The 18,745-nt window shown below is 38.5% G+C and overlaps 1 protein-coding gene across 1 annotated transcript in view; it reads left to right on the top strand.

The window, feature by feature from the left end:
• Positions 1–18,745, top strand: part of gfra4b (GDNF family receptor alpha 4b) — a 73,989-nt gene that overhangs the window by 45,597 nt on the left and 9,647 nt on the right. The window contains exons 3-6 of the mRNA XM_066668919.1: positions 240–320; positions 9,645–9,990; positions 13,321–13,430; positions 17,599–17,733. Of these exons, the coding sequence (XP_066525016.1) occupies positions 240–320; positions 9,645–9,990; positions 13,321–13,430; positions 17,599–17,733 (672 nt within the window). The remainder of the gene's footprint in view (positions 1–239; positions 321–9,644; positions 9,991–13,320; positions 13,431–17,598; positions 17,734–18,745) is intronic.

The following is an 18,745-nucleotide window of genomic DNA, read 5'->3' as shown; positions in this document are numbered from 1 at the left end:
TTGTTTTGTTCAAAAAATTGTTTTGTACGAATTGTTTGAAATAAATTACAGTGGAGTCTAGAAGCAAAAGGTTTTTATGTGTGTGTAAGAGTTAGGAACATCAAAATTTAGGGGGCACTGCAGAAAAAGTTTTGGAAACCCCTGGCGTATTGTATATAAACTATGGGCGTGACTCAGTCCACTGCTTTAATTAGCCGGTGTTTGAAGGCTTTGGAAAAGTACTGTCTTGTCTGTTTCAGGGCTAAATCTGGTGGAGAGTTATCCATACGAAGCAGTGGAGAAAGCCTATGACTATGTCCGTCTAGCCTCCATCACTGCAGGTAAGATGTATGCAATTATAGAATAACCTACAAATGAGTCAAAACATTATGACTGTCTGGCTCTCATGTTAGACGTGATGCTTTGGGCTGGAAAATTCTTGCTCTGTGTATTCATTCGGACAGTGATTTAATATGTGCCATCTTCTTAAGCATTTTTATTGGGTTATTTTAATCATGTGTGGAAACTGAGAAGCAGCATGGTGATGCAATGGGTTGTGTCCTGGGTCTTTGTTCCATCCTCACTTTGGGTCATTATCTGTGAGGTGTGTTCTCCCTGTGTCTATGTGGGTTTCCCCCAGGTGCTCCAGTTTCCACCCACAATCCTAATGCACAATGATGGTAGGTGGAGTGGTTATGTGAAATGGTGTAAGTTTCAGAATGCCTCGGTGAGTGTGTGTTGCCTGGCAGTGGACTTGTGCCCTGCACCAAGGGTGTGGTCCTGCCTTGTGCTCAAGGATCTTGAGTAATGCATTGGGCCAACTTTGACACTAATATGGATGAAGCAGTAACAGAAGGTGAATGAATCAATGAATGTACTAATGAATAAAGTGACTGACTTTAAAAAAATAGCCACATATTGTCAAATCGTGTCTAGCAGAGATGTTAGTTCCATGACTTAAGTCAGTTTTTGCAAATATATTTACAGATAACCACTCAGGTGTGTAATCAATAAAAAAAACTTTCAGTTATTTATTTAAGGAGTTGCATTTTTTCCTGGGCTATTTCACATGGAGGATTTCCAGTGCTTTCTCTGCCCAGATTTATATTGCCCAGGTTCTCTCCATTATTTATGCTGTTCCAAAAACATAAAGCCTGAAAATAAAATGAGTATTGACCTAGTTCTGGCACTACACATAGAACAGTGAACAAAAGGCCAAGTGCTGGCCTAACATTTAGTGAGAAAATACAAAGAAGGGGCAGAGACACTTGACAAAGAGGAGACACTTGACAAAAATTGCCTTGTAAATAGAAGCGTACCTGCGTCTGATCTTTCTGGCTGAAAGCGAGAGCTATGGTAACTGGACAGTTCTGTAAGCTATTAAAAGCACCTTGCATATTAGAAGCTACCTATTTCACAAATAGATCACAAACGAACAGTGTACTTTCAGCAGAAGAAAAGTGCAGTTTAAAGAGCATTTGTGCTAAAGTGCATACCTTGTTCTCCAGGCAGCAACACCATGTTCTCTTCTGAAATACCTGGACTAGGTAATGGGCAGCTGGAATGTGTTGTTAAACTCGCTCAGGATTGTGAGGGCTGGGATTGAACAAAAAAAACAGTGAAGTAGATGTAATTAAAGTACAATCAGACAGATGCATTAACAGTAGAGTACACCAAGTATAGATGTAATGCTTTTGTTTTGGGCTCCGCCACACAAAATCTTTTATGGGATTCATCTGACTTCTTGACATGTCTTTCTTTTATCTGTCTACTAACACATTGCAAGTTGTATTTCTCACAGTATGTTAAGAGAAGATGCCCCATTGTTACTGTCCGCATACAATCCGCATAAAGCCTGCCATGGATCAGTAGGCTCCCTCCTGATTTGGAAGCCCCACTAAAAACCATCTAAATACTTTCAAATCCTTAGCAAATTATCCTCTGAAAGTCATATGATTGTCAAGTGTATCTGAGTTCCAGCTGGCATGAGGGAAATGTTTAGATCCATGTAGGAAAAAATAAAGAAAAGAGCAATCAGTTTCTTCAGTTATTTTCTCCATGTTATGAAACTAACACCTAGTAGATTGGATATATAAATTATTATTTACTAAACCTAATTTAAACATGGTTGCCTCCATACAGGGGACACACACTGTGGAGCATGAACTGGTTCTTTTAGGGACAATAATTTACTCATCATATATGAATGTCATTTTATAGAATGAAAATTTGTACTACTTGTTTTGTTGTAAATGACATATTGATCATTTGAGTTAAAATTATCTGTATGCTTGCTGCCTTGCTGCGTATTTTACGAAATTATATTAAATAATAATAATTTTTTACTTCCTAGGTACTGAACACAACGTTTTTATCACTCGGATCATATATAATGTATATAATTAATGTGGATTCAGTGTACACAGTTGCATGAGGTACATCAAAATGCATTGGATTGAGTGAGCAAGTGTAGGTCAATGCCTTGGTGGATTCCATTTGGATTTTTCATTAATATACCCAGGAAAAAATAGTCATTTGCATGATGCAGATGTGTCAAGCGGGTGCACACAAACAGAATGTGTAATAACACATCAGTCATCTTTCAGATTCATTTTTTGGCAGGGATTGTGTTGAAGTAAAGCATTTTATTCATGTGCAACCACTTGACACATTTACACCATGCAAATTCAATTGAATGTTTTTTTTTGTTCAGTGCCAAATTAGAGGGTACAAAATAAATAAAAGGCTTAATTTTCATATAATATTCCAGTCATATTTAACTAAAGGACCTTGCCCTGAGAGAAGCTACTAGCTGCAAAAGGCAAAGATCAACAAATCCAACATATCAGCAGAGACAGGCAAGATTAAAATCACCCCCAATTAGTGTCTCAGGTGCTTTTATATGAGTTGACAATACCTTAATTAGTGTTATTAATTGCCTGAGTTTTTGAGAACAGAGGTCTGATCCACAGAGCCTAGTAGTGGTGACACAGACCTACTATTCATTGAGAATGTAACAATTTGTTGAGAATTGTTATCACATAATATAATACCAGCCAGTGTATCAGTCGTCCACTTATGTTATTGCACATTTACATATGTGTATGACAATAGAAAAATAGTGGCTTATTTCTTAGGATAACCCAAACATAAATAGCAAGACAAAATACACATGCAGGACCCCATACAGCATGTGGCATAATAAAGATGGTTTTTCCACACAGGGGGCTAGGGTTCATTTCTAAGCTTGGGGAAGAAGAACACAATTTAACAGCAATAGGTGGTTTCCCAGATAGGGATTACGTCTAGTCCTAGACTACACAGCATGCTGAATGGAGATTTTCCATTGAAAGGATGAGGTAGTCCAGGACTAAGCATAATCCCTGTATGGGAAAACCCCCATAAAAGAGTCCTCCTAATCGTACTCTTGGAACATGATTATAATTTTGGACCAGAGGGTCTCACAATGTTGTTAATCATCACTGTCTAAAGAAAAATATGTATCTCGAAAATAGTAACTTGAGAAAATCCTTCAATTAAAATAAATGTAAAAGGATTTTACTCCAAGTAATTTAGAAAATTTCTCTCATTGAATTTTCACACAGCGTGACCAGTGTGAAAAGTGACTGGTCAGAAGACTGTCCCTGATGGGTTAGAAGACTATTCCTAATTGGTCCAAGAGCTGTTTATAATCAGAAATATTGAACACTAACCTGCTCTGTTTAAAACATAAGTTGTGTTGATAAAGTACATGTGAGCGACCATCGTGAGACAGAAAATCAATGATTACTTTAAAGTTACTTGCTTAAGCAAGAAATCCTACACAGAGAGAGGCCCCAGGCACAGAACAATAGTGGGAATATTTATAGATACACTGTAGACTGGCATTGCATAATTAGCTGCTGTTCAACTTTGTAAAGTTCTAACAGTTCTCTAAGATCTGGTGATATTTGAAAAATACAACAAAGTCTGAGACACCTTCGCAGAGCCAGCTTTCAGTCATTATGCAATTGCCTAATTACTTTCTAAGAAAACGAATGTAAATGAGGTCCATATTTAAAGACACATTCCTAAGCTACCTTTCCAAACAGGGCATGCAATTATGTAAAAAGCTCTCTTGTAGAAAGGAGTGCTATTTTTTTAGAAGTTCTCTGATTAGCTTTAGCTCTGAAGTCCTGCATGCTTGACTACTCATTTAAGGGGAATAATAATCCAGAATTCAGATGTAAACATACGACTAGTTTTCTCAGAGGGTTGATTTTCATGCATTTGAGCTGTTTGTGTGAGGCCTAAAAAGACATTTAAGGGAAAGTTGTGTGAATAATACATTTGAGTGTGAATTTCTGATGTTTGAAATTACCTCCATATAATGTAAAATTCTAAGAGAAATATTACACTTGTAAAGAACACTTTCATTATGGAAAGACTCTTTAAGGCTTTAAAGAGATCTTCATACACTTGTTTTCAAGCACATATTTATTTATTTATTTTATTGCGTAGCTCAAAGACCTCTAGTAAAAGTGGGATGTATATTCTGTGGGTAGCACAGTGATGCTGAAAGTAGTGTCACAACCACACACCTCAGATCGAGGGGTGCTGGGTTCAGTCCCTGCCCCGGGTGACTGGAGATTGGTGTGTTTTCTTACTGTGTCTGCATGAGTTCCCAGGTGCTCTGGTTTCCATCCACAGCCCAGAAAACACTGTTGTTAGTAGAGGTGTCAGTTAATTAAAAACCTGAATCATGATAATCACCAGGACATTGTGATTAACCTTGATTACTTGATTATTTTCTTTTTTTTTTTTTTTGAAAGGGAGAAAAAAACAAATTAATGTATAGAGTGGTATGCATGACAAGCAGGTTAGAGGAAAACATTCTTTTTAATTTATTAACATTTCAGCAAAATAAACTTGCTGAAATTGCAGTGTGCAGCTCACAGCACAGATGATAAAGCTTCAACAACTTTATAAATGAATGGATTAAGCCAGGCATGAGTAAAAACATACTGTTTGTGTGCGCTCTCTGTTTTTTTTTTTGTGTGTGTGTGTGTGTACATAACACAAACACAGAGAGTGCACATATACATATGCATGTGTGTGTGTGAGAGAGAATAAGACTGAAAGTTATTTAAAATATTTAATCCATATTTCAGCATACAAATAATGTAATCTACTGCCAGGATCGCAGGGCGAACTGACGGAGGCTGATGCACTTGCTAAAACAGTGACTTTATTGAAACACAAGATAATAATAAACCAGAGCCAGACTTAGATAACTTGACATGATATAAGACAGAGAGACTTTGACAGATAGAGAGGGAACAGGACAGAGAAACCTAGAGGGAGCTAAACAGACAGAGAAACAGACTCAACCTAGACATAGAACTAAATAGACAAACCTGGACACAGAGATAAACAGAAACCTAAACAGAAAGAGCTAAAGATGCTAAGCTAAGACAAAGAACTAGACAGAAATACTTAACAGAGACCTAGAAATCTTAACAAACACATAAGCTAAACATAAACACAGAGGGCTAGAGCAAACACGACAGACAGACTTAATAACATGACCTAGGAAAATACAGAGACAGACAGACCAGACTGAGCAACACGACACAGCAAAACTGGAAGCAACACTAATGACTTGGGACATGAAACGAATGACCAACAAACAGGAACTAGACAAGGGAACTTAAATACATGACACAGACAAGACACACCTGAGACAGATAACAAGTAGGACGGACAAGGAGGCAGAACAAAGGCGGGACAAGGGCGGAGACATGGACAATAACAAACAGAGCCATGTACTAAGTGAGCACATGGCAGGGACAACAGACAAGACAGAATAAGGGCATGACATCTACATTCTGAAATCTGTAGCAACTTTATCTTTACATCACCTAATAAATCCACTAATACGTCACAAGTCCCTGTAAATAAGTAAATAATGAGAGGAAGTTGTGGCCAAATTGATAAAGTGATTAAAGTTTCCAGTGTTAACACATTAAACTTGACCGCGCTAGTAGTTAGTTCTACTGTCTAAGTGTAATTGCCCACTTATTTGAACGGGTGAGTGTGTTATGCCCTGTGATGGAAATGGTTTAAAACTGCTTAGTATAAAATCTTTTTACGTTGACTTCCATTGAAAGTTAAGGAAGATGTTTCTACCCCTTTAATGTTACTATTTTTAAAGATACATGCTTTTCATTGGAGAGCTATGAAATATACCTTACATACTACATTCTTTTCAGGAGATTTGCTGTAATGAAGGATGAATGTAGGCAGGACACATGCCTAAGGTGGCCTCAATGACATGACAAAAATTAGAACCAATGTTACAAAAAAATAGATTATAATAAATGAACACAAAATGAGAACCCTAAAACTACTGATGCCTAACACAGTGAAGAACGATGCTGATCGACCTGGCTAGGTAACAAACAATGGCAACAATGCCAGACAAAGACAAGGAGTATTAATACACAGGCAGGAGAAAAATGAATAGTTGAGAACAATTGTTAACCCTGATGAATGACCACTCCCAGATCTGGTACATGATAGGGATGAGGTGAGGGAGGGGCACTGATCCAGAACTAAAACAAAAGCGCATGGAGGGTAGAGAAAGTGCTTAAGTCAGTTTTACTTATCAAAATGTTATGGCTAATGCATTTCATATTAAACATTTATAGACATTGATGTTGAAATAGTTCCAATCCAGTAAGGATGGTCAGGCTTATCAGGTAACATGGAGAGGATCTCCATCTACTGCATGTCGACTACCACTGGCGTCCCTGAGGGCTCAGTGTTGGGACCTACTCTGTTCTCTCTTTACACTCACTCCTTTGGTGATAAGTTCTCATGGTTTCTTCAAGCACTGTACGGTTGATGACACTGGACAATTCCTTTTCTTCCAACACTCAGGTTTCCACTCACATCTCATCATGGCTGGCTGACATTCCTTAATGGATGACAGTCTACTTGAAGCTGAACCCCAGCAAGACTGAGCTGCAGTACATCCCGGGGACTACTGGTCCTTACATTGACCTCACAATCTCCTTTGAGAACTCGCTCTTCACTCTGTCTGAAGCTGCACAAAGTCTTGGTGTAGCTTTTGATCAAGTTTCAAACCTGACATGGTCATACAGGTTTCTCCTCTGTGACTTATGAAGGATTCAACCCTTTCCCTCTTGGGAGGCTATGGACGTGCTTGTTCAGTCTCTTGTCATCAGAAGGATTGACTACTATTGATTCTCTTTCTCTTAGGGTCTTCAGAACCCTGCAGCTAACCCAGAATGCAGCATGACAGGTCTTCATTCTTTCAAGATTAATTCATGTTACTCCACTGCTGCATTCCCTTCTCTGGTGTTTAGTAGATATTCTCATCAGATTTAAAACCCTGATGTTAATTTATAAAGCTAAGAAAGGACCAGGACTCGCTCCGGTTGACTGTCTGTGAGGAGTTTGGTGTGTTCTCCCGGTGTCTGGGTGGGTTTCCTCCCACAGTCCAAAAATACACACTAAAGTGTTTCCAAATATTTTCACAATTGGATATTCAAACACTATTTAAATTGTTGGCTATATGGTTAAAATACCTATGCATACAAATTTGCATTTTTGGTCTCTGGGTTGTGGGCTGGAGTCTTCTTAGCAGGCAACATGTATCTGCCTCTCTGTGGAGTTGACTGACGATTGGAAAGAGTCTTAGGCTTGCTGTGTGTAGGTGTGAGAGTGGTTAGAATGTGATGGGAATGGGGTATATGGGGTCAACCTGAGAGCAGACACAGGATTCAGTATAGAATCCTTTATAGCCAGACTGTCTGTCTTGTGGATGACTTTTATTGGCTCTGAAAGTGGTCTGTTCAAACACCTGCCCAAGGCCACTAAAGAGCTTCAACACATAATCTGATTATATCCCTTCTAAAATGCACATGGTCATACATACATATTCTGGAACTCCATATTCCTCCACAGCTCATCCACAAATAAATATATTTGCTTATCTAGCCTTGAAACGGAATGGTTTTAATTACCCAACCGTAGAGTCATGAAAATAATTTTGCCATATTTTGAGTCCTCCAGGTCAGTTCAGATGAATTCATTTGGCTCAGCTTCTTTTCTCCTGAATCAAACCGAAGGGCAGCAGAAGACATTTCAGTTCCCCCACATTATCATTCTTGTAAAATGTGAAAATATATATATATGAAAGCACCCATAGTTCCCTAAGTGCAGTTAGATGTGCTTGTGCCCTGGATTTCTTGTAACATTTCATTTAAGTGCAAAATTTAACAGCCACCAAATATGTATTAGCTTTATTTTGCAATTTCCTTTTCACCATGTTATCTCTTTAAATTATCCCCCTTTTATTCAGGCTTTCCATGAAAGCTATTTGTTTGATTCAAGCTCAGCTCTAGGGCCCATGTTTTTTCCACAGCTCTGCGAGCACTGACAAAGCCGATTCCTCGGATAACGTAGATAGGCTTTGGCTGCATTTTTGGCCCCAAAATCTATTCACCAACTGAGAGGGATGCATATCAAAGGGCATGTAATAAAAGAGAAAAAAGCAGAGAGAGAGAGAGAGAGAGAGAGAGAGAGAGAGAGAGAGATGGCGACAGGAGAGGATGATTGATTTGATGATTATTTTCATTTCCCTCAGGTTTCACTGACCTTCCCTTTATTCACTGTCTGGTGAAGACGTGGAAGGATCTCTCGAATCAAATGATTTTTCCAGATTTTCTTTCCAGATTGTAGCCAAAGCACAAAAACATGACCCAAAGTCACCCTGTGTTTGTGTCAATAGACCATAATGTCAGCTCCAAAGGTCATCTTGAGTTCACGAGTAATTTAATTTCTGCGACTAATTGCTGTGGATTTCTCATCACACACTGTGTAATAAAAATATAGAAGGTACTGCATAGAATCGTGCTGTGTAAATGTAACATACAACAATGCTTTAAGACCAAAATATAACTTATGTATTAACTTGGGAAAAAAAATGTATATCTGTATTTACACAATCTAAAATTGTACAAATTAAACTTTTTCAGGGAATCAACTATATTATTGTCTCCTTGAGTGACAGTAAGACATTTGGTGTGTTTTCCTTGTGTTTGTGTGGGTTTCTTCTAGCTCTATATACATTTTCATGTTGGTTGGTGGATTTGCTGTGAGAAACTGTCCACATGTCTGAGTGTATGAGTGACTGGGTGAGTGTGTGAAATTGTCCACAGGTGTGTGTTAGTCACTGAGTGATTGTGTTATGCCCAATGTGCGTTTCTGTTTTATGTAAAGTGCAACCATAATCAGGACTGATATATGGTCAGGATGAAGCAGCAATAGAAATTGAATGAATGAATTAATGAATAAATGAATGAATGAACAAATGTATTGCAACAGAATATTATAGTCATATAATACAGTAATATAGTCATATAAATATTACAGTGTTATTTAACTTACTTTGTCTAACTTCAAAATTAGAATTGATTTGACAACAATATTTTCCAATATCAATATTCATAGATTTGATTGCCATTTTTGTTTAGTATGTGCTACATAAATTGTCTTTGCCTTGCCAAATTAAAAGGCACAATCTTCGTGGTGCTACTCTAGTTACAGTTTATTGATTCTTTTCTGAGACTGCTACCCCTCTCTTTTTTGTTCTACAGACTCAGAGCTGGGGATGTCCACTGTGAACCGTTGTCTGGATGCAGCTAAGGCCTGTAATGTGGATGACCTATGTCAGAAGTTACGCACTGAGTATGTGTCAGCATGTATTAAACCAGCTGGAAAATCCGGCCTGTGTAACCGCTCTCGCTGCAACAAAGCCCTGCGGAGGTTCTTCGACAGGGTCCCGGCCGAACACACCCACGAACTACTCTTCTGCCCCTGCAGCGACATGGCCTGCTCTGAGAGACGCAGGCAGACCATCGTCCCAAGCTGTTCCTACGAAAGTCCAGAGAAGCCCACCTGCCTCTCTCTAATGAGAACCTGCAAAGCTGACTATGTCTGCAGGTCTGCACTGTTTCTGTTGATTACAATAGCTTTGTAACTAGCAAAAGTAAAGAAGCTAACTTGAGCTTTTAAACATTTTCTCAGGTGTTTGACTATAATACGTGTAAGGGGAAATGTGCAGACTTGATTCTACCACATTACACTGGGATTTATAAGTTGGGGTAGCCTTACTTCAGTCATACATAGCCAATAATATAGAGAACACACACTTTCTTAGCATGTATAGATATTAGTTTTACTCTTTTTTTTTTGCACGGTTACAAACATGCTAAAAGGCAACTGAAGCTATTGCACAGGAATTATAATTTTGAACTGTAATCCTGACTAGTCTTACTTACGAGGGTTTTTTGTAGAGACTGTATGATAGTTTTAGGCAATAATCCAGGTTTTAAGATTGCTTATATTGTTTTAGCCTTGGGACATTTGTCCATTTAACAGACATTTAGCTTCTAGCCTTGTAGCTAGGGCAAAATTAAAGCAAAATTTGTGCATGAAACCTCATCGCTGATTGACTAGATCAATAGGAGACCAGAGCCAGGTGAAATTGGAAGACGACTTTGATTTAATACCTCAGGAATTTTTTTTCTGGCTATGCAAGCACCTCTACTGGAACTAGGCTACTTAAAAAAGAAAAAGTCAGTAATGTAGACAACTAATAGCATAATCAACAGTTTTCACACATGCATGTTAAGCCAGAAATGTTCTGGAGGAGCTGTAATATGTGTGAATGAAATTGTCAGTAACATTTGTACTGGACATTACCCAGTAAATTGTGATAAATTGTTATGATAAATGACATCACATTATAAGGAGCATATTGTGGGTGTTATCAGTTTTTAAATGTGTAGAAATTTCCTCTAGTCATTCTTCTTCTTGTCATGGAACAGGCATTATACTGACACCTAATGGACTGGATGTATCTGATAGTCTGAACAAAACCATCAGAAATTTTCATTATAGTGAGAAGTCCTGTTCTGGGATTTATTAATTCATTGTGCAAAACCTTGTATAAAACCAGTGCAGTCATTCATATATATATATATATATATATATATATATATATATATATATATATATATATATATATATATATATATATATATATTTTTTTTTTTTTTTTTACTACGAGTTGCTCAGAATATTTTAGAATAAGTTTTTCTGTATCCTCCAGTCTTCCCAAGTTACATAGTAACAGAACAGAAAGAGGAGGGATAGTAGTCTATGTGTTTTATCAGAGCAGTTTATCACACTGAACTGTTAAATGAATTTACTTTAATAAATGTAAATTTTATTATAAAAGATTTACATTTCCATAAGGTGATTGTTCACAAAGCTCAGCTCTGCTTGGCGTGCACATAAACCAAAGCTGTGCTCCAGCTCAGTTTAACCCCTGACGGTGAGCATGTGTTCTGTAGGTGGTTAAAGAAGAACAGCGTGTTACCTTGCATGAACTCTGCTGAATAGAAAAACGGGACCTTGAATTCTAAAAAGGCCTCTGGGGAAAGAGCATTTCACTATAACTTAAGATAACTTTTTCCCCTTAACTTTCTCCTGTTTTTCCTCGGTTTGCTAAAATAAGCTGAAGCTGCTGGGGAGAGGCACATAAAAGCTATGAGTTTGGTTTGTGGAAAAGTGGTAAAGTCAGAGGTTTCTATGTTACACATGTTGATCAATCAGTCATATGTGTTTTTTATGGTAAACTGTTCATCAAGAGCCTTGGTCATGTCCATCAGTGGCTTGACTCCCATGGGTCAGACTAATGACCATGCTCTCTGAGATAAAAACTAGCCATGTCACACATTGCATAAGGCTGGATGCCCAGACTATAAATAACACAGAGAAAGCCTGACTGTTACCAGAATAATTGGTGCTGGAGAGAGAAAGGGTTTGTTGTTTGGGGATAGGGAATTTTCTGTAATTTATTTTAGAAAAGTAATAAGAAACAATGCAGGATGAGCAGTTCTTTGTTCTTAATGGTGTTTGGTCAGAATTGTGCCGTGAAGTACAGTCAAAACAAAGTTACGAAACACAGCAAAAACCTTGGCAGAGGACATAATCTTATACCAAGCTGAAGTTAAATTACACAGGTTTTTTAATCAGTCAATGACAGCCCTTTTTACAGTTTTATGTCCATTTAAAATCTAGATGTGGTAAACCACACTGATGGACAACTCCTGAACCCTCATCTGGATCCTTTGCTTCTTCCCTTAAAAATACACTGCTATCATGGCAAGTTAAAACACCTTAGATCATATCATTATTTCTAATGTACACTGACCAGCCAAAACATTAGCATGAACTCCTTGTTCCTACACTCATTGTACACTTTATCAGCTCCGCTGACCGTATAGGTGCAAGTTAAAGTGCTACAATTACAGTTTTTCGTACATCTGTTTTTCTCCATGCTTTGCTCCTTTCACATGTTCTTCAGTGGAGAACAGAGCAGGTGTGGTGGTGTGTTAGTGTAGGTTGCTCTAGTACCAGTGGATCAAAAAAGCAATGATTATTTTTCTACAGTTTTACAGTTTTGTTTTTACAGTTAGAGTGTGTCTTTAGTGAAAGTGCTATCATTGGTCCAGAGATCACTTAGCGATTCTAAACTAGCTATAAATCATAACAGTCAATATGTACAAATGTAAAGAATATTGTGCATGTGTGAAATGAGTTTTGGTGGGGGTTGAGTAGTAGAGGGATCATTTAAATAGCAAACCTCTCACTTTTACTCTTTATACTACTGTAATTAGTAGAATCAATTACAATATGGAAAACTATCAAATGACAGAGTGAAGAGGAGGAGGTTTGTGCAGGCTGCCATACAACCACCAAAGCCAATAATATATTCAATTCTTGTACTGGTCTCACTTAGAGTAAGAAATGGAGCCCAGGTGTTTATGTGTTTATGGACAGAGTGGTATTATAAATTTTGTTAAAGTATTCTTAGGTTTTCTAAAAGAAGGTTATTGTTAAAAAAGTGTTTAAACTCTTAAAATATAACAGAAATTTGTCTTAATGTAAAAATAATTAACTCCATTACTCCGACAATGGATACAGACATGCCTACAGTTATTACACATTAATGATCTGTATTTGTTTTTATTAATTTAATAAACTTGTAATAAAGTTTAATGGGTAAAGTAAGAATATATAAGTTAATGTCTGCTTGATGCATCAAAGTGAGTGTCCTGGCACATCAGTGTTTGTCCAGTGTCAGTAGGAATCATGGTCCTCTGGCACTGTCCTGTGTTTCTGGCTATTGTGTCTGTCGCTCACATTAGTGGTCACTCTGTTATTGATGAGGGAATGGACTGAGTGTTGTGCTTTGTCCTGCAGGTCTCGTTTGGCCCAGTTTCAGTATGACTGTCAACCAGAGGTCCAGTCCACCAGCGGCTGCAAACAAGCCAACTACGCTGCCTGTCTACTGGCCTACACTGGACTTATAGGTATGTACACTCAGACAGACAAAGAGAAAGTGAGGAGAGAGAGAGAAAAGGGAGAAGACATGAAATATAAAGAGAGATACATGAGAAAACTGGAGAAAATGGTAGAATAGAGAGAGTGAAAGATAGAGAGGCCCACTTCCATGGTTTATTTTTGCCTTAGCTTTTGAATGTCATCCGTTTGAGCTGAGTAAGAAGGTGCGGTGGTTAGAATGTTTTTAAAAAATGGGACCACCCTTCAAGAGCCTGACAGGTGAATCAGACAATAGCCTCTATAAATATTCAGGAAATGGTTTTATTAATTTCCCGCATTTGTACTGCAATAATAGAATATCATGATTGCATTTGCCATTTACCTAAGGCATGGAAGCTTGCGGTTCATTCACAACTTCAATTTCACGCATTAGTCCATCAAATAAAAAAAAAAAAGCACAAATAAAAGTATAGTGCTTTATTACTAGGCTACTAGCAGTGCTCCATTCGGCAGTGATATCAGAGGAGCAGTACAGTACAACAACGTCCCTGCAGGACTTTAGTTAAATTTAGGGCATCATATGCCTTCAGAAGCTTGTTCATATGTTATCGCCTACTTCTAACTGTTCTGTGATATGAAGCTGAATTCAACTCCTTATTTCTGCTGCTTTTTGTTTAAGCCTTCAAGGTTAACCCTTCTTAAATACTGCAGTATCATCAGGTGTCAGAATTTACCATTTAAGATGGAACTAGAAATTAACAAGCTAACTACTGGTATATTTGAATACTACTAGCAAGGTTTTATTCTTGTTATGTTGTCTTTGGTTGTTTGCACAGCCATCTTGCCAATGATTCACAAGGCATTTTGGAAAATGTCTTACAGCACAGTTGTGTGCCTCTGAAAAATCTCTGTTTGAATGGACACTTCACTCTACTCCTCTATCCCAACAAGAATTGATAAACCCTACCCCTAGGCAAAATGGATGGTTGTGGCTAAGTTGTAAGGACATAGACTGAAATGGGATTGAGCCTTGCAGAGAGAGAGAGAGAGAGAGAGAGAGAGAGAGAGAGAGAGAGAGAGAGAGAGAGAGAAAGAGAGGGAGAGAGAGAGAGAGGAAGAGAAGGGGTGTTAGCAAATCATATGTGTAGAGTATAATGCAGATGTAGAATGCTACAAGTGAGGGACTGGAGAGAAAGAGAGGGGAAGAAAAGAAGAAAGAAGGGGAAAAACAAAGGGAGAAATAAAAGAATTGGGAAGAGAGAGCAAGAAGATGGATGAGAGAGGACTAGAAAGAAAAAGAGATAGAGGGAGGTCCAGGTTAAGAAGCTGAAGTGGTGAACTTTCATTGAAGGAAAAAACCCACTGAGGTGAATGAAAAAGACGCAGAGTGAAGGACAATCAGCAGGTATAGCAGAGGAGAGATGGGTCTGAGAGAGAAGGGGGTGGGGGGGCGGGTCAGCAGAGAGAGATAGAGAGATTCTTTTTTAGGTGATTGGATAGAGGAGTGCCTCGGTGCAGGTTTGTGAAGTGCAGAAGTTGTTATTGCTGTGTGAAATTCCTTTGATAGGGAGTGGCTTGAAATGCACACAGTTTTATAGCCCCATCTGAAAACTGGGCTGCTTTTTCATGGCCTCTAAAACAGACACTGAGATAGACTTAATGCATTTCAAAAATGTTGCCACTACCGCCCTCACCACACACATAGGGAAGTATGTTTTCATGCATTGTGGGGCCATTACATGGACTTTGGATTATATTGTGAATATTGACCTTTACCTTAACCAAATAATAGACCAACTAAAAATCAACCCTAACTTTACCCTCTCCTAAAACATGCCTTCACCTTAAAATGTATTATTTACACAGTGGGGACAGCGCGAGGTCCCCACAATGTGATATATTCTTAACACACACACACTCCCCAGGGTGGTTTTATTAGGTGACTCATGCTTTCAGCAACAAGACACTTCTGCACTTGCAGGACACAAGTAAGCAATTCAACTTTTTTCATCAAGTCATATGTAAAAGACACAGAGGCAATTTCTATAATATAAAAATCAAATGTATCAAATTAATATTTTTTTTAAATTACTGTTCCTTTATTTATACACTGGACCAAATAGATTTCCCCTTAATTCAGAACAAAAGCCAGAGCGCACCCTACTTGGTTTTAGATTCCAGGAATAAAAGTTACCAATTTTCTACATCAGCAAAATGAAGAGGGGGCAGAGAACAAAACAGCGTAGAGGTAGCGGTAGAGGGAGAGAGAGAGAGAGAGAGAGAGAGAGAGAGAGAGAGAGAGAGACAGTGAGTTTTGCTAAGGTTTAAGGTTTCCCCACTGTGGACACAGTGAGCACAGCTTGTATAATTATCATCAAAAAGCATGAAATAGATTGGGACATTCTGGAGCAGCAGCACATGAACCTAAGTGCACAAAGCCCAATGCCATGTGTCACCTAGATGGGTGTAAAGCCCAAATAGAGCTCCTCAATCCTGCACTGTGGAGCAGTGGAAACTCAGGGACTAGTTGGTGTGGTGTTTGTGATCCAGAATTAATGATCTAGTTTCTTGTGTTCTTGAGTTTACTAATGTCCTCATGTCCTAATGTCAGATGTTCAGTGACCTAATATGTGCAGTGCTGATAGACCAGGAGTTTATGTAGGATACAGGGAATACTGCTTTACTCACACTGCTGTAAAAGCAACTGGAGAGATTCTATAGTGTATTACAGAGAGCCACCATGTAGTGTAGATTTTATACCAACACACATCTCACAGAGTCTCATGAGGAAACCATTAAAGCTGTGGTTCTTCACTGTGCTCCCGCGGGAACACTGGGCTGCATAATTTATCTTCTCCCTGTTCAAACACACCTGACTCTCCATATAAAGGGCTGGGTAATTAGCTGATGAATCGCAGTGTGTTACTAAGTGGTGTAGAGCAGTGGTCTCCCAGAAACCTGTATTAAGGCATATTTTCATTTAGTGTTACTTGACAACTCGTGTGTGTATATAATATTACTGTGCAAATAAGGGTGCGTGATAAGAGCTACAATTTTGATAAAAGTATGTTCCAGTCTCTGCACAGAGATAATGAAGTGATATCACAACCGTTCTTCTCACAAGTCTGACATATATATATATATCTACTGTTCTGACAAGATTTTAGACGGGATGTTAGAACTTTTCTTTGAGAATTTGATGCATTCTGTCACAAACATATGGCCAATTGTTGATGTTGGATAGTTAATTCTGAGTCGCAAACAACAGCCCAACTCATCCCAAAGGCATTGGATGGTGTTTAACCAAGTTTAACAAAGATGTTTAAATAAATCAGTGCTCCACAGCCCAATGCTGGTAAAACGAAATATATCCTCTAGCTCAGAGGTCTTCAAATCCCAGCCTTGGAAGCAGGATTCAGGCAGGGATTTTAAAGTAGCCTGCTTTTACAACATTATGGCGGCATCTCAGTTGTGCACTACAGACTTTAACTACGCAGTATATACTGTGTACTGACCTTAAAAATGTGAGTTCAGCAGGCTAGTACACAAAATATTAAAATACTATGTCATTTCTAACCAACAGGCTGTGATTGACTGTTGTTATGACAACGCATGCCATACCTAGCTGCAGCTGCAACACTGTGCACTTTCTTTCTTTTTATTTTGAAACACAAATATCTTTCTCTACACTTTGTAGTGCACAGTGTAGGTCATAAAATAATTGTATCTGTACTAAAATCACGCACTGTACGACTGATAATAAAAGCATTTATATTCAATATAAACTTCCTCTGTGTAACTTAAGTATGCATTGTGTTTGACAATTGTAATTAGACTAAATACTACGCACACAAACACTAGTTAGAAACAGTACAATTGGGACACCACATAGAGCTGCATCTACTTATGCACCTGACCAGCCATGTATAGTGTCATATTGGCTGGCCATTGTAAAATTTCAGCCTTGAACCTGGATCAAAGGTCTGGATTTGAAGACCTCTGCTCTTGCTGATGCTAGACATTGAACATGGGGATCTTAGAGAAGTTTGAAGTTAACAGAAACCAATTGAAGAAGATGCACATGAGCCTAAGTAATACAAACATTGCATGCACAATTGAACATCCTATACATCTAATAAAGTCAACTACAGACTATACATATGTCATGTATTCTGAAAACATGTTTTATTTCCACAGGCAGTCCTATCACGCCTAACTACGTGGACAATTCCACGTCCAATGTGTCTCCATGGTGCACATGCTCAGCGAGTGGAAACCAGAGAGAGCAGTGCACAGAGTTTCTGGATTATTTCACCGACAACATCTGTCTCAGTGAGTCTTCCGTAATCTCTTCAGATAATCAGCACAGCCTAAGACCTTTTACAGTACTGTTATCAATGATGACACATCTGTACAACCAGCTCACCTTATATTACTACTAACTGTGAATGATTTCCCTCTTCCCATTATCACCGCTGCTATATCAATCCAGTGACCTTTACATTTTTACATTATCAGCGAGGCTACTCCTGCACTGTGCTGTACATTTGCATGGCTCTGCTCATTACAGGTAATCCAAATGCTATAGTCTCTCTTTTGTTGAAATACGGAAACACCTTCAGTATATTTTTTAGTTGTCTTGTATTCCCAGCCATGCTACACTGGTGTTCCTCCTCAGCCACTCACAAATGCACTGGAGTGAAAAATCTGCCTGTTCCAATAACAGCCAAATTGCTTTCATAATTATGTCAGGACAGCCTTGGCGCAAAAAGAGAGCGAGGGAAAAAAAAACTGCTGCTCACATTAAAATCTCAAGTGTGGACATTGTAACATCATATTTGTTTAATGAACTGCTTGCTTGGAGGGAATATTCTGCTCATTTGTGTTCCGGGTCTAAGTGTAGAAGACTGAGATGATGGCAGTCTTTGTTTAACAGTCGCATTTGCATTGAGCGCAACAGAAACTGCAAGGCCATTCCGAGTAGTTCCAGCTGTTTTAAAAGAATCTCGCTTAAAGGAAAACAGTACGAGTCTGAAATGAATATATCTCAATATTTTTTTGAACTGCATGAACTGCACAAAATATCTAACAGGATATGACACTGTAGTAGGTTGAATAACAGACAAGTGTCCTTCAAGAAAGAGCTGGCTGGTCTGCGCTTGCCTTTTCCAAAGCCATTAGTCTTACTTTAGACCTGCAGTGTGTATTCAATATCTGCTCCCTCTGCCAAACTCAAAATACAGATGCCTGGCTTTGCTACCAATTTAACCCTGAGAGTTATCACTGACGTGATTCAGTGTCATGTGTTTCACAGCTTTTTGAAAGGGGGTGGATTCTAGACTTT

Source organism: Hoplias malabaricus, chromosome 4 (genome assembly GCF_029633855.1).
Source record: "Hoplias malabaricus isolate fHopMal1 chromosome 4, fHopMal1.hap1, whole genome shotgun sequence".
Taxonomy (NCBI): domain Eukaryota; kingdom Metazoa; phylum Chordata; class Actinopteri; order Characiformes; family Erythrinidae; genus Hoplias; species Hoplias malabaricus.
The sequence above is the reverse complement of the archived record's forward strand: the minus strand, read 5'-3'. Positions and strand labels throughout refer to the sequence as shown.